This window comes from Chionomys nivalis, chromosome 9 (assembly GCF_950005125.1).
Source record: "Chionomys nivalis chromosome 9, mChiNiv1.1, whole genome shotgun sequence".
In the NCBI taxonomy this organism is placed as follows: Eukaryota; Metazoa; Chordata; class Mammalia; order Rodentia; family Cricetidae; genus Chionomys; species Chionomys nivalis.
Window position 1 is genome coordinate 14187127 of NC_080094.1, and position 20520 is coordinate 14207646.

At 40.8% G+C, this 20520-nt stretch overlaps 1 protein-coding gene across 1 annotated transcript; it reads left to right on the forward strand.

Moving 5' to 3' along the window:
• Nucleotides 1–13443: 13443 nt before the first annotated feature.
• Nucleotides 13444–14469, forward strand: LOC130881908 (seminal vesicle secretory protein 3A-like). Its single transcript, XM_057781754.1, has 3 exons — nucleotides 13444–13516; nucleotides 13663–13665; nucleotides 13748–14469. The coding sequence occupies exons 1-3, from the start codon at nucleotides 13444–13446 to the stop codon at nucleotides 14467–14469; spliced, it is 798 nt and encodes a 265-aa protein (XP_057637737.1).
• The last annotated feature ends 6051 nt before the right edge of the window (nucleotides 14470–20520 follow it).

The window sequence follows — 20520 nt, forward strand, 5'->3', positions numbered from 1 at the left end:
CAATCCAACAAGTGAAAAAAAAAACTTGGAAGTTCACTTCATTTATAAGTTTATAATCTTATCAATTCTTACAATTTCACTTGTCAAAGGTTAATTTCTTGCTTATCATGTTGGAAGTTTTATAGTGAAGAGCGTCTTTACATCACCATACATTCAAGAATCAGACTCCTCTTCTCTCTTGATAAAAGAAAGAAATGAGTGGGAAAAAGTCCCTGTTTGTGACTCAGAGGAGAGGAAAAGTAGTGGTAACAGCTGGCAATGGAGAAGCAAAGACACGGGGGCCCCTCACTAGCCACTCTGCATTCGCTCCACATCTAAGACCGTTCTCTCTCCCTAGGAGTCAAACCACCTAGACGAAGCCTGGGAATGTCTTCATGCAACTCCCATGTGGTCCCCGAGGCAGTCCATGGACGATGCTTCCCTCTCACACTTGCTTGTCTTGAGAATCCTAAATCTCACATTCATTATGATACTTTCTTTCCAATAAAAATATAACATTCTGCATCATTAACTTTTGACTCCTGAGACCTCTTAGCTCTGTCACATTTAGGGGCTGGGTGGGATTTTTGTACTTAAAGTTCCAAAATTGAAGGAAGTTACCTTCCTGTATGACCATGGTAAATAATAATAAAGGACAGGTTTTTTTTTTTTTTTTAAATATTCTAGATAGAAACCCAACAATACAAGGTGCTGGCAGTCTGTGAGTCACTGTATGGGCTAATAATCCTAATGCCCTCTAGACCCTTTTCCTAGTGGGCTTTTATACTGACAACCTAGCTGAGAAAAAGGTGGCTTCAAGGAACAAACCCTAATGTCTACATGCCCTTATAGCCAGGATTTAAGGAGGATTCCAGGGAGGAAGTTTTCAGCAGCAGAAATTATCACAAAGAGGAAAAAACTTCAAAGGCCTATGGGTGAGGGGTTGGTTGCCAGTTCCACATCTGCAACACACCTATTGTCGACCATATCTGTCTTCATATTCTCCAAAATTAAATCTCCAGTGTCTACATGAATAGAATGTTATTACAATAACCTCGAATTTAATTTCAAGATAATAGTTGAAACAGAATAAGGTAAGGACACTTCTGTGATTCTGCAGCCAAACTTCACTAACAGGGGTTCTTAGGCAGGGATGTATTTGACCCTGGTAGAAAAGGAACAACAATTCTGAGTGTGAGAAAACGGCAAGTGACCTGCCCCTGGCGCTATGAGAACAAGGCTCTTGCAGTTACCAGAGCCACTCCTCCTTGACCCTGGAGAGTATATCCATCTCTTTATTTACGCAAATCACAGCCTTCTTTCCTTAGAAGATTTGGGTGATTGACGCATCCAGCAGATAGAGCGCTGACACGCTCGTTCTTCTATAGCTGTAGAGCAGAAGTTTGGGGTCTGGATATGTTGGGAACATGAGCACATAGGCTCCGCCAATCTCTCCCGCATAAGAATATATGCTTACTATGGGGTCACAGCTGATAAGTAAAGGAAACATTGGTTCAGAATCGAACATATTAGGAGAACACATCAACTAAAAATGACTGATACTTTCCATTTTAACACAATGCGGGTTTCAGAAAGAAATATATAATTTTGGAATACATTAAGCAATTTTTTTCTTTGAGGAAAGTCACATAACAGTTTTTTAAAAAAGAATGGACCCAAATTGGAAAATCTAAAAGAAATGGATAATTTTCTTGATATATAACACCTGCCAACGTTAAATCAAAATCAGATAAGCAACTTAAATAGACATATAACCGCTGGTAAAATGGAAACAGTAATTAAACGTCTCACAACCCAAAAAGACCTAGGGCCAGATGGCTTCAGTGCAGAATTCTACCAAACTTTAGAAGACGAATTAATGTCAGCGTGCTTCAAATTATTCCACAAAATTGGAACAGAAGAAACACTGCTGAGTTCTGCTTACAAGGTCACAGTTACCTTGATGTCCCAAACACGTAAAGACCCAAAAAAGAAAAAATAATTACAGACCAATTTCCCTTATGAACACACAAGCAAAAATTCTCAATAAAATGTGTGCAAACTGAATCCAAGAACACATTTGTTTTGAGACTGTCTCAACTGTTGATCAGGGGAGAATCAATCAATTATAACAGAGGATATTCTTGGTCAAACTGAATTTCTGAACAATAAAGACAAAAATAACTAATTTTTTAACTCTGTAGGGGTGAAATATTAAAAAAAATCACTAAACAACACTAAGAGAAAATTGAAACAAGATTATCACAAAAATCATTTTTGTTGACAATTTTTCTAATAGTAAGTTTAAGTAAACCAAAATGTGCAATAGTTTAAAATCTCCTTTGAGACTTTAAAGAAAGCTCTACCACTCTGTTCTTTGTGGAAAACCAGGGGAAAATTTGTATTATTTTCTTCAGTTTAATGATTGGAACCTTTTTTAATCTTTTGAATAAACTATCTTAACAAAAAAAAAAATACAATCCACCATGATCAAGTAGACTTCATCCCTGAAATGCAGGGATGGTCCAAAATATATAAACAGGTAACTATAATTCACCATATACACACACTGAAAAACAAAACTACATTATCTCATTACATGTAGAAAACACCTTTGACAAAATCCAACACCCCTTCATAATAAAAGTCCTGGAGAGAATGGGGATACAAGGGACATACATGCCTCAACATAATAAAGATGACTTTTTTTTTCTTTTTATGGAGAATTTTTTAATACAATCTTTTCTCATTTTACAAAGCTATCCCCATTCTCACTCTCTCCCATCCTCCCACCCTATTCTTACACCCCCCCCATCCATTCCTCAGAAAGGATAAGGCTTACCATGGGGAGTCAAAAAAGTCTAACATTTCACTTCAAAGGAAGACCAAGGCCCTCCCCATATACCTAGGCTCAAAAAGGTATCCCTCCAAAGAGAATGTGCTCCTTGATGCCAGTTCAAGCACTAGGGATAAATCTGGTCCAACTGCCAATGGACCCACAGACTGTACAAGCCTCACAACTGTTCCTCCACTTTCAGTGGGCCTAGTTTAGGCCTATGCAGGTTCCCCCACTACCAGTACAGAATCAGTGAGTTCTCATTAGATCAGGTCAGCTGTTTCTGTGGGTATCAACATCAGGGTCTTGACCCCTTTGCTCATATTCTTGCTCCTTCCTCTCTTGGAGTAGTCTCTGGTAGCTTGGTTCAGTGCTTCACTGTAGATCTCTGTGTCTGCTTCCATCAGTTACTAGATGAAGGTTTTATAACGACAATTAATGTAGTCATCAATCTAATTATAGAGGAAGGCCAGTTTAGGTGTCCTCTCCACTGTTGCTTAGAGACTTAGCTGGGGTCATCCTTGTGGATTCCTGGGACGTTCCCTAGTACCATGTTTCTCACTAGAACTTTATTGGCTCCCTCGATTAAGATATCTCTTTCCTTTCTCTCCTTCTCTGTGCATCCCGTTCCCCTACTCCCCTACTCCCCTTCCCTCCCAGCTCCTTTCTCTCCCACTTCCAAAATTTCTCAAGAGGTTTTGTCTGTTTCTCCTTTCCAAGGGGATCCTTGGGTTTTCCTTGTTACCTAGCTTCTCTGGGATTGTAGACTATGGGCTGGTTATCCTTTGCTTTACATCAACTTGTGAGTCTATACCATGTTTGTCTATCTGGATCTGGGTTACCTCACTCAGTATGGCTTTTTTGAGTTCCATTCATTTGCATGCAAATTTCAAGATGTCATTTTTTTTAACTGCTGAGTAGTACTCCATTGTGTAAATGTACCACATTTTCTTTATCCATTATTTGGTTGAGAGGCATCTAGGTTGTTTCCAGGTTCTGGCTATTATAAGTAATGCTGCTATGAACACAGTTGAACAAATGTCCTTGTAATGTGAGTGTGCATCCTTTGAGTTTATGCCCACGAGTGGCATTGCTGGGTCCTGAGGTAAATTGATTACCAGTTTTCTGAAAAACCACAACACTGATTCCCAAAGTGGCTGTACAAGTTTGCATTCCCACCAATAATGGAGGAGTGTTCCGCTTACTCCACATCCTCTCCAGCATAAGCTACCATTGGTGTTTTTGAACTTAGCCATTCTGACTGGAGTCATTTTGATGTGCATTTTCCTGATGGCTAAGAATGTTGAGCAATTTCTTATTTGTCTTTTAGTCATTTGTTTAGACCTGTAGCCCATTTTTGATTGGATTATTTGGTAATTTTATGTCTCATTTCTTTCTTTCTTTCTTTCTTTCTTTTTTTTTTTTTTTTTTTTTGGTTTTTCGAGACAGGGTTTCTCTGTAGCTTTGGAATGTCTCATTTCTTTAGTTCTTTTATGTTTTGGAGATTAATTCTCTGTCTGATGTGGGGTTAGTGAAGATTTTTTTCCCATTCCATAGACTGTCGTTTTGTCTTAGTGACTGTGTCCTGATGTGGGATTCACCTCTGTATGCTATGAATATGTTTTATTACCATTATTACCATCAATTATTAAAGAAGCTCTTTCAGCCAATGACTTAATAAAGCCAGATGAGGAATCCAAACAGAGATATAGAGAGAAAGTAGGTGGAGTCAAGGAGATGCCATGAAGCTGCCAAAGAACAAAGACACCAGTTGCCAGCCATCAGCCAGAACCTTACTGGTAAGCCACAGCCTTGTGGCGATACACAGAATAATATAACTGGGTTAATTTAAGATATAAGAGTTAACTAGAAATTTGCCTAAACTATTGGCCAAACAGTGTTGTAATTAATATAGTTTCTGTGTGATTTATTCAGGTCTGGGTGGCAGGGAATGAACAAGCACTCTCTGTCTACAAAATGGTGCCAACTTGGGGCAACTATATCCACATAAAACCTGAGAGGCTTGAGAAGGAATTCTAGACAGAAAAGAACAGAGTTAAGCATGACTTCTTTTTTTTTTTAAAGATATTTATTTATTTACTTATTATGTATACAATATTGTGTTTGTGTGTATGCCTGCAGGCCAGAAGAGGGCACCAGACCTCATTACAGATGGTTGTGAGCCATCATGTGGTTGCTGGGAATTGAACTCAGGACCTTTGGAAGAGCAGGCAATGCTCTTAACCACTGAGCCATCTCTCCAGCCCCAAGCATGACTTCTTGGTAGTAGCATTTTCTTAGGTGGGCTCTGGTTGCTAACCGGCAACAGAGACATGGCTTCTTTTTTTTTTCTTATTTGAATCATTTTTTTTTCCATTCAAAAATTTACACTTCCTCCCATCCTCCCCATCCCCTCCTGCTCCTCCACTCACTCTCCTCCCTCCCCCTCCCTGCTTGAGAGAGGGCAGGGAAACCTGCCCTGTGGGAAGTCCAAGGCCCTCCTTCCTACATCCAGGCCTAGGAAGCTGTGCATCCATATAGACTAGGGTCCCAAATAACCAGAACACGGCGTAAAAACAAGTCCCAGTGCCTTTATCAATGGCTTCTCAGTCAGCCCCCATTGTCAGTCACAATCAGAGTCCAGTTTGATCACATGCTCGTTCAATTCCAGTTCAGATGGATTTGGTGAGCTCCCATTAGAACAGGCACACTGCCTTAGTTGCTAGACCAACCCCTTGCAGTCCTGACTTCCTTACTCATCTTCTCCCTCCTGCTCTTCAACTGGACCTTGACTGATGACTATCGTGAATATCACCATAAAAACCTTCATCCAGCGGCAGATGGAGATAGAGACAGAGTCTCACATGGGAGTACTGGACTGAGCTCCAAAGGTCCAGTTTAAAAGCCGAAGGATATATAAATCCAACCATACTGAACCTGATAGAAGAGAAAGTGGTAAGTAGTCTTCAATGCATTGACACAGGAGACCACTTCCTAAATATAACACCAGTAGCACACACACTGAGAGCAACAATAAATAAATGGGACCTCCTGAAACTGAGAAGTTTCCGTAAAGAAAAGGACACAATCAATAAGACAAAAAGGCAGCCTACTGAATGGGAAAAGATCTTCACCAATCCTACATCAAACAAAGGACTGATCTCCAAAAAATATATAAAGAACTCAAGAAATTAGACATCAAAATTCCAAATACCCCAACTAAAAAATGGGGTACAGAACTAAACAGAGAATTCTTAATAGAAGAATCTCAAATGGACATAAGAAACTTAAGGAAATGTTCAACATCCTTAGCCATCAGGAAAATGCAAATCAAAACAACTCTGAGATACCATTTTACACTAGTCAGAAGGGCTAAGACCAAAACCACCCATGATAGCTGGAGAGGATGTGGAGTAAGGGGAACACTCATCTATTGCTGATAGGAACGCAAACTTGTACAACAACTTTGGAAATCAGTATGGCAGTTTCTCAGAAAATTGGTAATCAATCTACCTCAGAACACAGCAATACCTTTCTTGGGCATATACCCAAAGAATGCACACTCATACCACAAGGACATTTGTTCAACTGTATTTATAGCATCATTACTTGTAATAACCAGAAACTGGAAACAACCTAGATGCCCCTCAACCGAAGAATGGATGAGGAAAACGTGCCATTTGATTAACTGTCAGGAAAAGGTTAGGTGTGGCCATGTGGGAAGAGTTGTAATACTAACTAGGAGTGGGCTTTGACTTTTCAAAAGCCCACAGCAGGCTCAGGCTTGGTAGCTCTCTGTCTCTCCCTGTCTCTTTCTCGTGTGTATCTGTCTGTTTCTGTCAATCTCTGTATCTTTCTTTCTCTCTCTCTCTTGCTCACTCTCACTCTCTCTCCCTGCAGATCAATATGTAAGATCCAAGATCATGGTCTGCCTGTATGCCACCGTGCTCCCGCCATGATGATTATGGACTAACTTTCTGAAACTGTAAGCAAGCCTCCAATTAAATGTTTTCCTTTATAAGAGTTGTCTTGACCCTGGTGTCTCCTCACAGAAACAGAATACTAAGACACCCACTTTTAGCATTTTGATAAATTTCCACACAGATTTCCCTATTGGCTGCACCAGTTTATAATCTCACCAACAGTGAATGAGGGTTCTTCCTTTCCCTGAATCTCCATGAACATTTGTTCTCAATTGTTTTCTTAATTTTAGCCTAACTGGGTAAGAGGAGCCTCAAAGCAGTTTCAATTTGTATTTCCCCAATTACTAACAATGTTGAACACTTTAAAAGTAATTCTTAGCCGTTTTTAATTTCTCTATTCAGAACCACAGCTGGTTTTCAATTGGGTTGTTTGTCTTCTTGGTTTTACTCTTATTCTTATTTTATTTTTTAGTTCTTTGTACATTCTGGATTTGGGAAAGGGAACTAAATCCTTCCACTTTGGTCAGCATCATATTGAAAGAGAAATGACGTCATATCAGGATGAGTACTTGCCAGGCCCATTTCTGTCTCGGCCTCCCAGAGTGAACTGGAAGGGTCTTCTCCTTTTTTCCAGTTTCTTCATCCACAAGGTGAGGAAGATTGAGTTCTATCAGAGTAGCGATCCTACCACAGATTCACTGAGGAGCTATGACTCAGCTAAGGAACACATAGTGGCCTGTTCATGACCCTTATCACTCAGGATTCCTAGGGACAGAATTGCATGGGTGGCTGGAGCACGGTGTTCTGTGCTCAAAGCTTAGAACAAGCGAAGCCTGAGAAATTGCCAAAAATGTTGTACAAACATTACCCTGTTCTTTAATCTCAGAGTGCACAAAGAACTGAACATATGATATCAGGTTTCCCTGGCAGCCATATCCTGTATACAACATTACAGAAGCTCTTGTACATGTTTACCTATCTAGACAATGTCATCCATTTTAATTAGGTTATATGTTTAAATTATTCGAGATGAAAATTTCATTTACCTCTTACCAACAATTTGGTGATCACATCTTCTTCTGACACTCAGAATGCTGATTCCATGCATGACATTTAACTGCAAAAATGTTTCTTTAACATCCATGGATTTTGGACTGATAACACCACCACAATAACCAGATTCTTGTAGTCCACAAGTTTCTGGAGATTTCATTTAAAATTTTTTTCCCATTGGTATTGTCTGTAAATGTTTTGCATAGTAGATTAAAGATGTGAAATCCAAAACTATGAGCAAAGTTACCAGATCAAGCTGTGGATGAAGAAGATATGTTGTGGGCCATGCAACGTGGATGATGGTTGAACCCAGGTCCTTTGGAAGAGCAGTAAGTGCTCTTAACGGTTGAGCCCTTTTTTCAGCACCAAACAGTAAGCAATTTTATATCAGGATAATTTCAATGTGATTTGCAGAGGTCCCTGTGGAGGAAACTGACCACCCTAAGTGCAGTAATAGAACCTTAGGAGGAGACTGGAATAAAACTATACTTTATATTAGGCTACACAATTGTGATAAGCCACTGTGATTAAAATGAATGATCTTTTTGGATATGGTCTTGAACTTGGTTTGCAAATATTTTACATTACTGTTTTTCTGTTCCTGTGAAGAATGACACTGGGATTTTTTTTTAAAGATCTCATTGAATCTCTTACTAAGATAGCCAGTTTTGCAATATGTAGTCTGCATGTTCGTAGGACATCTGTACACTGCACTCTTCAGTTTATTTCTTTGGAGCTTTATAGTTTCCATCATTGAGTTATTTCACCTTCTCTTCGCTGTCTGATTCCATCGCTTAATTTTTTTTTGTAGTTTAGTTTCTTTATTCATTATCTAATGGAAGCAACACACAATCAGAAGGAACTCCTACACCAGGTGTTTTATACATGGGGACAGTAGCATGCATGAGACGTCAATGAGACATGGAGGGAATCATACATATTGAATGAAAGAAAGGTAAAAAGCCACATAGTAAAATATAGATTGATATAAGTTAATTTATGTTATAAGAGCTAGTGGGACAAACCTCAGTTTCCATAGCTTAATTTTTTAAATTGGGTTGTTTTTTCGTTTAGATTTTTTAGTTCTTTATACATGCAGGACCCTCATCCTCTGTACTGTTTTTGTTGGCAAAGATTTTTATCCCACTCTGTAGACTGCCTCTGCACTCCACTGGCCACTTCCTTTACTCTACACAAGTTTTTAAACTTCAAGTCCCAAATGTGAGTTATCAGTCCTTGGATTTTATAAAAGGCCTTTCCTGCATCTAAGAAGCCAATAATGTGATTTGTCTTTGAGTCTATTTATATGATGGATGATATTTGTTGATTTAAGTACTGCATTTCTAGAATGAAACCAGTTTGGTTCTGACGAATGATCTTTTTGTATATGATCTTGAATTTGGTTTGCCAATAGTTTGTTAATAATTTTTAGATCCATGCTCATCAGAGAGGTAAGTCTGCAATTTTATTCTCATGTGTGTGTGTGTGTGCACGTGTGCACACGTGCGTGTGTTCATCAGGGTAATACTGACTTCATATAAAGAATTTGGAAGCCTTTCCTTTCTATTGTATGTAATAATTTAAGTGATGCTGATGATAGTCCTTCTGTGAAGTTCTGGTAAAACTGCAGTGAATTCCTGTGGCACTTCACTTTTTTTTTAAAATTGGAAGACTTTTATCACTACTTCAATCTCACTCCTGTTTTGGAGTCAGTAAAAATTGATTTCATCTTGGATGAATTTTGGTGTGTTGAACACATCAAGAATTTTTTTATTGCGTTCAGATTTTCCACTTTAGTGGAATAAAGGCTTTTAAATATGGTTTTCTGAGTCTCACTGGTATCTGTTATAATGTCCTTTTTTCTTTCTACTTTTATTAATTTAGAATTTCTCTCTGTAACTTTTTGTTAATATGGTTAAAGATTTGCCAATCTTGTTTATCTTTTCGAAGAATCAGTTCTCCTTACAAATTCCTTGTATTTTTGCGGTTTCTATTTCATTATAAGATAATATCTATCTTTTTAAGGCAAGCACTCATATCTATAAACTTATTATAACTGCCTCTGCCTTATCTCAAAGCATCTTGCTTTTTCAGTAGTTATGGAAAATTTTTCATTTCCCCCAGATTTCCTCAAAAACTCACTAATCATTAAAAATTGAATATTGTTCATCTCTATGCGGTTGTGGCTTCTGCAGTGTTTCTAACTAATGAGATATAAGAAAGTACCTTATTCTTTTGAGTTTGTTAAAGCTTGGTTTTGGAGCCTAAATCATGATCCGTCTTAGAGAAATTTCCAAGGCTTCCAATAATGAGTACGAACTTCAGGTGTGCAGATGTCTATTAGGCATATTTGATCTGTAGTTGCTTAAGCAGAATTTTGTTGATTTTCTTTTTAGAGGATCTCAACACAGATAATATAGGAGAGAGTGGTACTATTAAATTTATATGAAGCTTTTTGTTCTTTTATGATCAGTACAAAAGATACAGTAAAAGGAAAGAAATAAAAAATTATAAATCATTTCAAAATGACAGAGAATTTAGCAAGCCAATTTGTGGATCCTATACTGCTAAATCTCCCAAGTACATGTGGGGGTATGCTAAGTCCTGCTGGATCCACGGTCATTCCTGCTGTTCCGGCTGGTATTCTAAGGAAGCTGAGGACTTGAGGCTTCAAAGGTCAGTTCTCGGCATTGGAGCTGCCTTTACATTATAACCGCACCTCCTTTGGGTATTAGAGCCATGGCAGGTCCAAGGGAGTTTTCAGCCTGTGAATTTGGCAGGTTCCCACTCACTCTAGAAGACTTTCACCTAGAGACAGCAAATGTCCAAGCCCTGGGGCGGCTCCTGAGTATGTCAGAGAGTGGGAGGTTAACGAAGCAACAAAGTCTCCACCGAGGTTGAAGGTGGAGGAGTCAGAACTCTGAGGCCTTCAGCTCTTTCACAGTAGTAAATACACTGCCTGAGGAAGGAGACTGGAAAAACCAAGTGAATGAACAGGAAGAACTAGGCTCAGAGAGCTCAGACTGATCTGCAACAAACCCTAGATGAGACAGAGGGAGCTGTAGCAGCCAAGCAATCTGCTCTCAGTCTCTATAGTGGCTCACAGGTGGCGGGGCTTGCTCCTTGGGAGGGAGAGTGTGGGAGTACTGACAATTTATTAAATGTTTTTAGATATAAAAGGCTTTTTGAGATTATAATATAGTATTATATTACCCACAGATAGCATGTAGTTCTTGCCACCTATCAAAGAAATTTCTCTTTGCAACAGAGACCATCACAGAATAACTGATGACAGCAGAGTTGTGGAGCCCAGGTATCTATAACATGACCCCTAACAAGAAGACAAGATTTTAAAAGTCATTTTTTTCTTCTGCCTTGGAAGTATAATTTGTCTGTACTTATAACAAATTGTGAAGACACCATTTTTGTCCTCTGCTTTAAATTTGTCCTAATGTTTTTCCTTCTCCATGATGCACTATTATGAAGATGGTTTTCATCATCACGCCACGTTTCTTCTTCAGACATCATGGATCCTGTGATTACCTTTATCACTGCCATGCAGCCTGAGATCCAGCAGCCCATTATAAATGCTATTGATTTCTGTTCCGATGTCACGATCTCCTGGTAGTTTTTATTGGACTTTTTCTGATTTTCTTTGTGAATATCAAGAGTTCTTCAGTTTTATCTTTGTCTTGTACACAGAGCATGACGCAGACTGTTCTTGATCAGTGATCAAAATCTATTTTCTAACTCATTCTTCTCCAAGTCAGCTCTCCAAAGAAGAGTACTGGTATTTCCTCAAGGGAAGGGTACGCGGTAGTGGAGAAGTCAGCAAGAAAGGGAAGTGATTTGACTTCTTGGTAATTGCAAATCTTTTGACTGGCATCTCTACTGAGGACTCAGTTATCTTCAGTTTGGAACAAAGAGGTCAGATTAGGAGGTGCTCAGAGCTCCTAGATAAAAGAATCCACGTGTTCTGTTTGGTGAACCTTTATGTCCGTTCCTCCCATGAAAACACAAGTGAACTTCACCTTAACCCTCCACACAGCATCCTTCTAGGTGAACTACATTAGGGGATAGAGAGACTGAAAGGACTTTTTCACAAGCCTTATCTTAGATGCCCTGCCAGGCTGCTATGAGAACATGCAGGCTCTCTGCAGAGATGGTTAATTCCACTGTGCTCTTCCCACACCGCATCTGCATGGGAAACTAAAGGCCAGCCTTCCGGACCATTGGGGTCATCTCGCAGGTGTAGGGAATTGCCCTTTTATAGTACGTGGATAGGTTCTCTTGGTATCCAGTCTTAATATAGACTTAGAATTCTTATATTAACACATCATATAGCTGATGACTGAAGTTGTTTTCATTTGCAAAAGGCTTTTCCCTCATTGAGAGGGTACTGGGATTTTAGGTGATTTCATGAAAATGCTGAAATGAGGAAACCAGGGTCCTTTCTCCTTGTTCCAACCAAACACAGTAAATTTCTCCCATACTTGAAAAGCCCTCTGTACCTTCCCTCTTGATGTGCAGCCCCAGTGCTTGCTCCATGGACACACAGAGCACAGAGCACTTCTGCACTTGTCTCTGCTGCTCCCATCCTGCAGGTGATGGCCCGCCATACTGTCCTCATGGGCTCTCATCAGGCTTAGCTGACCTCCCAAGGGAAGCCTTATGCTCTCTGAGGAGCAGATGGAGGTGGAGTGAGGGGAAGGTGTGAGGAGCAGAAGGAGAGGAGGGAGGATGAACTAAGAAGCTACTAATGAAAGAAAGCACTGGGGGATTTTCACACAGGTCACTAGTAAGGCTAGGCATTTTAGAGTTGCTTTTGTGAATCAGTATCTCAGGTATTTCTAAAAATGACTATGGGAACCTTAAATCTGCCTTCTTTCCTACGTCTTTCTATGGTTAGTTTTTAAAATTTTTTTATTTACTTTTTTTCCATTTTACATACCAACCATAGTTCCTGCTCCCTCCCCTCCTCGTGCTCCCTTTCCCCCCACACTTTCCCCTCATGCAACCTCCCATTCACTCCTCAGAAAGGGTAAGGCCTCCCATGGGGAGTCAACAATGTCTAGCAGATCAAGTTGAGGCAGGACCAAGCCCCTCCTCCCTGTACCAAGGCTGAGAAAGGTACCCTCCATAGGGAATGGACTCCAAAAAGCCAATTCATGCACTGGGGATAAATCGTCCTATGTCTTTTTTTAAATCTCTATGAATAGGCCCTTTGAAATGAAACAGATCTATGTCCATCTCATTGGAGAGAAACAGAAGTACACATCATGTTTGTGATACAGCAGAAAACAAAGTGCACTGTGGGCAAGGCCCCACACTCGAACTACAAAAGCTTGAACAGGCCCAGGTCACTCTTGTGATCTCTGCCTGGAATTGCTTCTGGAAACATCATGTGATGATCTTGAAGTGGCAATAAAGATTTTCTGGGACATGTGGGGTTAGACAAAGACTCCGACATCATGTGTCTGTGGTCTCTAGGAATATTGACAATATCTCCTACTGAGAAGAGGGCAGAGGCCGCATGCCAGATAAGTGGGAACGGGTATGGCCTTTTGTGACTCCAGCCACATCTATGCACCCATCAAGCAACATATAAAGCAATGATCAACTGAGCTCTCAGTGAAGGCCCCTCCTGGTGAGATGAAGTCCGTCTTCTTCAGCCTTTCTCTGCTCCTCCTTCTGGAGAAGCAAGCAGCTGGGATAGGAATCTATGGTGAGTGCAGGGAGCCGCCTGGCAGGAAGGCACCAGGGAGAATGTCCACAAGGATGCTCTGGCAGGGAGAAGAACCCTCCACAGGGTGATCTTGATGGATGCTGACTCTTCTCCACCCAAATCCACTTGCCTTGTGGGTAACTCAGCGGGTTGATGGGGAAACCCCTGGGATAAGACTACAGTGGGCTGTACAGACAGTGTAACTCAAACATTCTTTTTGTCAATTGCCAGGTGAGACAAAAGGACACTTTCTAGTAAAAACATCCCCAGTTGTATATTTCCAGAAAGACCATTTTCAGTATGGGTCCAGAAGAGCACAGGAGGATGGAGCTGAAGAAAGCAGTTTTGAGCAAACTAAATACCATGCGTATGGCCAGGATGCTGATGCTGACCTGGGAGAGACTCAGAGCTCACAGGAACAGACAGGTGTAAGCGAAGACATAGTTTGTGATGAAGAAGACGAGATTAGCCAACAAAAATCCCGACTTCAGTCCCATTCACAAATAAAATCCCAAACACAAGTAAAATCCCACGGAGCCCAGGTGAAGTTGCAAACAGGCCAGCTAAAGACCCCAGGCCAGGTGAAATCACAAATCAAGCTGAAATCCCACAGAGCCCCCCTGAAATCCTCCCGGGCATCACAAACTCTCCAGGAAGCCTTTCCTCAGCAAATCAAGGGCAAAGCACATGCCCTGGATGAAGACCAGGCCCAAGTGCGTCAGCAGCATAAAATGGTTCACAGGCTCAAAAGCAAGCTTGGCTGGGTCAGGAGAACAGCAGAGTTCATTCCGTATTTCAGACAGTATTTCCAAGGCTATGATGGGTATTTTGTGCAGTTTCAAGGGCAACTGCAGGGTGGAACTCATCACACAAAGCCTTTCCACCAAGCTCAACAGACGTGCTACTGTCCAAACGGAGAGTTAATCCTATATCAAGATGCCTTCACAGAATAACACATTCCTTATCGGTCAAGGCCAGGACACATTTAGAGGTAAGTGTCTGAGCAGGCGGGAGAGCTATCTACCCCAATGTTGGTAGGTGGAACACGGCGGACTGCCTGGGCCCAGCATGAGATTGGTAGTGAGGCCTACAACAATGGATGTGTTGACAGCAGAGTGTATGGAGCTGAGCTCCATTCTCTGTGAAGCAAGCACCCGGAAGAGGCAGAGCAAGCTACCTGAGCTCTCAGTGTGTCTCAAATTCCTCTTCTTAGTGAGTCTTTTCTACATTTATTTTGCACACATTCTCTGAACACACAGCACTTAGAAGATCGTGTAAATTTAAGATGTATTTTTGTAACTTCTTATGCTTTCCATGGATATGGCTCATTTTCTTGCTACATTATTACAAAGCATGAGTGCTTTTGTTTCACACACCAATTAGTGTTCTTCCATCCCATATAGGGTTTCCTTATCCTGTAGAGACCCCTGATCCATGGGTTTTGCTTCATCTTTGTGAATAAAGGAGGCCAAGGAGTCCTAAGAACCATCCGTGTTTGTGATGCGGGAACTGTGGAAAGGGAGGCCTAGGGTGGTGAGGAATCAGCATCAGGAGAGAAATCTGCAGCCCGGGGAGGAAAAGGATCTCACCTGCATGTTTGCATCAAGGGGCACTTCGTGTGAAGGGAAGGAAAGCAACAGAAGCTGTGAGCCCAGTGACCAGTCATGGCTAGAGCTGCAAATGGCCATAATTTGGTCCAAGCAGACAAGGGACCTGGTCACACTCACTTCCTGTCTGCTAGTTTTCACTCTTGTGCATGCCCATCTATGTCCTCTCTCCATAGGAGTCGCCTGACCTCTGTGGACCATGATGTCTTCACGATGCCGACTCCTAGATGCTCTTGAACCACTCACACTGCTGCTCCTGAGGCTTTCTTACCTGGGCGCATGCTCACACCAATGCTCGCTAATAAAGACATCCTATCTGACTTCATTTTCTTTTTCAAAAACATATAGTTTCGACTGAAATAAAATTTTATCATTTTCCCCTCCCCCTTTTCTCTCCATCCCCTCCCAGATACCCTCCTTCCAATCTCCCATGTCTCCCAAACTCTCAAGTTGACATATTTATATTTGATTACTATTTTGAGTATGCATATATGCTCATAAATATATAAATACAACTTACTGAGTCTATGTTTGTTGTTTGTATGAATGTGGTTGGTGAGCTGAACAGTCTGATTTGTACAACCAATTAGGAGGCTCATCCCTGGGGTAGACTAATTCTTCTTCTCCAAGGAGTCATTAGTTTCCTTAGTTCCTTGTTTAGGGATGGGTCCTGTGAAATCTCCCCCTTTAATATTAATACGTCCATTGATACTGCCATTGTTTTGTCTTGTTTATTAAACCATTTCTAGTAGATACTCTTTCACTGCAGACTTCTTCATGCAATCTTTTTGCCTCCTCTTCTCCAATGTTCCCTGAGCCTTAAGTGCAGTAACTTTTGTGGATGGGACTCCCAAGTTCTACTCATCTCTGCACTGTTTCCAGTTGTGGTGGTTTCTGGGATAGTCTTCATCTGTTAAGAGAGGCTTGTTTGATGAGGTGTGGTAGCTACACTTATCTGTGGGTGTAAGGGTAAGACTGAGAGGACTTACTCAGGTCTAGCAAAGTGGGGGTAACTGACTCTTTTCTAAGTTCTATGACGTCACTAGGCCTAGGAAGTTGCCTTAGTTCTCAGAAGCAGACATGATTTCTCTCCTATAGAGTGAGCCTAAGTCCAATTAAACACATGTGGGCTACAACCAACATGTGAGCAGCACTTGCTGCGCCTTCAGCAGAACCCGTGCCATGCTGGTCACCACCGTGGTTCTTAGGTGCTGCAGTAGGTAGATCCGTTCAGCTGCTTCCCTTCCTTGGCAATCCGCATGGTATTTCCTGGTACCATGGAGGTGAAGAAGGCCTAAGGAAAGAGGCTTTTCAGATCGTCTGAGTCCTTCATCCTAGGTGTGCAGTGGCTTGCTCTGCTATCAACCTCTGATAGGTAACCAAGGTAACATCAATAGTTTATATTATTTTGGAAGTTTCTTGGAATAACCTGACCAACCATTATTAAGAAGCATTTCATGTGTGGTACCGGGGTTTTTCTTATTATATGATTTTTACGGGAAGCATGGTCAACCCAAAGCAGCTTAACTTCCTTTAAGCAACATATATATGTATACATAAATTGTATAATTTTAGGTAAATATAAAATAAATTGGTTCCTTGAGGCATTATCAAACAACCTTGGTGTTATGTGTCCCTTGTTTCTTCTTCTCAGTATATACTGACCTCTCTCCCCACCACTCCTCTCCTCTGGAATCCCCTCCCCATTTTTCCATTTCTCACGTTACATCATTAATTTCTTTCTACCTCTCAACCCCCCAACCTCCACCTATGATCCCTTTATACTCTTCCGGTTACTGCACTTACTATATGTTGAATACTTACAGTATTTGCAGCTAGGAACTACAGAGGATGTACAATGTTTGTTTTTCTGGGTCTGGACTGCCTCACTCAATATAATCTCTTCTAGTCTATCCATTTACCTTCAAAATCATGGTTTTATTTTTTTATAGTTGAATAACTTTCCATTGTGCATATGCAACACATTTTCATTACGCATTCTTCTCTTGAAGAATGGATGTTTAAGGTTTTTCCATTTCTAAGCTATTGTAAATAGGGTCTCTATGAACACGAATGAGCAAATAACTGTGCGGTACGGATGCTGAGTCCTTCGGGCACATGCTCAGGAGGGATGGAGCCAGGTGTTTTGATAGATTTGTTTTTAGCTTCTTGAGGATTCTCCACACTGATCCTGAGTGGGGGCACCAGAATGTACCCCACCAACAGTGAATAAAAGCTCCTCCTTCTCCACTTAGTCTCATAACCACAACGAAAAACAGAACAAAAAACCAATAAAAACCAAAAAGGCAAAAAAATACACCTGAGAAAAGGAAAAATGGAAAGTCTACATGCAAAAGAATACAATTAGGTTCCTGTCTCTCATGCTACACGAAAGTAAAATCCATATGGTTCAAAGACCTCAGTGAGACCCCACTTTTCTTTTTTTTTTTTACTTATTTATTTATTTTTATTCTTTTTTAATTAAAATTTCCACCTGCTCCCCATTTCCCATTTCCCTCCCCTCCTCCCAAATATTGCCCCCTCCCCCCACTCCCCTCCCCCTATCCCCACTCCTCTTCTCCTCCCCCCACTCCATTCCCCCTCCCTCTCGTTACTGAAGAGCAGTCCAAATTCCCTGCCCTGCGGGAAGACCAAGGTCCTTCTATCTACGTCCAGAAAGGTGAGCGTCCAAACAGGCTAAGCTCCCACAAAGCCAGTTCATGTATTAGGATCGAAACCTAGTGCCATTGTCCTTGGCTTCTCATCAGTCTTCATTGACCGCCATGCTCAGAGAGTCTGGAATCAACCCATGCTTATTCAGTCCCAGACCAGCTGGCCTTGGTGGGCTCCCAATAAATCAGTTCCACTGTCACAGTGGGTGGAGACCCCACTTTTCATGGAGGCCTGTGGACATTTAAGGGTTGAGAGTGGCTTATAAATTGGCCATGTTCCAATAACTAATCCCCCTGACTAATATTCATTCAAACAAATGTAATTAAACTCAACGGGATACACAAGAAAGAAAGAAAAAGTCATCAAACCAGAAGACTGAGATGAGGTAGGGCTGCCTCACTTCTGTGATAAAATGACAGGAATTGAACTGATTTATTTATTTATTTATAAGTGCATTTGAAGCTTGTGGAGAGAAAAGAATGACTCTCAATGCAGTCAAATACCAACACACCTACCTCTGGCACCCCAAGCCCAGAGTCACATGACCTGGAGTCAGCACCATCATCTTTTTGATTTTTGAAAGTATGACTCTAGTTACAGAAAGCAGTGCCTCCTGAACTGTGGCTCCAGGGGATTTGCATTCTCTGTGTGTCCAGTGAATAAAGCATCAAAACAGAGATGTTGCTTGGATCCTCAACTTCCAGTTTTTAAAATCTTTCTGTGCCCTTTCTCTCTCCCTGCAAAGATGGTCTCTGAGTCTTGGGATTATATTAAAACCATGTCTCCTGAACATGATGGGACCACTGCGTTCATGAATCCACAATGCTAAGGTGCCTGACAAGACCTGAACAAGATCAACCAATCAACATGCTAATATGGAGGAGAGAGGGGACTCATGAACCCCCCCCCCCACCCAACTGAGGAGCTATGGGCAGTTTCTTGCTTCATGGGGAAAGAATTAGTTTTATTTAAAGGTGTGAACCCTGATAGATCTGCCACACTCTAGTGGATCGTTCAAGAACCATAATTATATGGAGTCCATGAGATATTTAAAAAGTGGACATGAAGTTTGGAGAGGTAGTAAAGTTAGTGAAAGGGAGGATGAATATATCAATACATAATATGAAAGAATAAATACAATACTATATTAAAATTCAGAATTGTTTTGAGCTTTAGAATATTTAGAACACAGTGGTGTTAGGTCATTGGAAGTCTGGAAATTTGGTGGCTATAAGTCAGTTTTCTTATAATTTCCCCTTTGGAATGGCATATGTCCAGCATATGTCTCTCAACTTTAGTGTAGAAATACATTACTTGTGTAGACGTATTAAGTTCTTTTATTTTTGAGACTATAACATAACTAGATAATTTCCCTACCCCTTCCCTTTCCTTCCTCTCAACCCTCCTATATACTCCCTTTCTCTTTCCAATGCATGGCCTCTTATTTCTTTAATTGTTGTTATGAATATACTTCTATATTCCTAAGTATAACCAACCCAGTCTTACAGTGCTACTTGTATATGGCTTTTCAGGGCTGACCATTTGGTATTAGATAATCAGTTGGTTTCTCCCACTCTCAGCATTTCTTAGTTACCTATAGTTCTTTGTGTACGGTTGAGGCCGCATAGGCTTTTTCCTGTCCAATATGGCATGTCTATTGTTGTCTTTCTTCAGCTGATGTTTAGGTGAGTGCATGGATGTAGTTTCTGACATTATCAGGAGATGGAGTCTCACTGCAAGCTCCCTGATCCTCTAGCTCTTACAATCTTTCCACCCCCTCTTCAGCGACATTTCTTGAGTGCAGAAACTGTTTTGTAGATGTACTCATTTGGACTGGGCTCCACAACTCTGCATTTTGAGTGGTTGTGGGATTTTTTTGTAATGGTCTGCATATATTGCAAAGGAAAATGTTCTTGATGAGGGATGAAGACTGCTGATCTGTTGATATAAGAACAAATATTTAGGATGCAGTTAGTAATTATGCAGCTTATAATGAACTGGTGGTAGGTTCTTCCCCAAGGCCCACGACTTCAGTAACCATAGGTAGTGAGCTAGGTTTCCAGTACCAGATGTGGTTTTCCTCTTGTTGAGGGTGTTCTGAGTCTAGTTAGAGAGCTGTTGGTTATCCCTAAGGTATGTGTGCCACTACTATACCCATAGAGTTATATCATGTCATCCTCATCATTATATAGCCAAGGGTGGAACAGATAGACTTTTCAAATTATTGGAATAGAATAAATATATTTACACATTGGAAGGTCATTGTTAGAAGACAAGATGTAAATTACTATATCTTCAATTGGATTTACTGATAAATGAAATGTTGACTTCTAAGTCCTAGAAAGTAAAAATTAGAAAAATTTAGAAATGGGATTGTTGAGATTGTTTAATCAGCAAAATGAGGTCACACACTAGTATGACACAGTTATGACTAGTATCCATATATAATGAATTTGTTTAAGTTCAATTCCCTTTCTTTTCCCTCTAATTTCTATATCTACCTCCACTATACATTCCCAACCTCATGTGCTCTCTTCTTTAATCCACTGAGTTCAGTTAGTATTCATGGGTATATGATGATCCACTGCAGCATGGGTAGCCTCTCAAGGGCTGTATCCTTGAAGAAAATGTAATCTCCCTATCCCTGCAGCCATCAATTGATAACAGTTGCTCATCTAGGAGTGAGCATCATGACCTCTTGCCATCCATGCTGGTATTTTGGCT

What these genes read in the sequence shown, in the direction of transcription:
- LOC130881908 (XM_057781754.1), top strand. Translation starts at nt 13,444, where the DNA reads ATGAAGTCCGTCTTCTTCAGCCTTTCTCTGCTCCTCCTTCTGGAGAAG.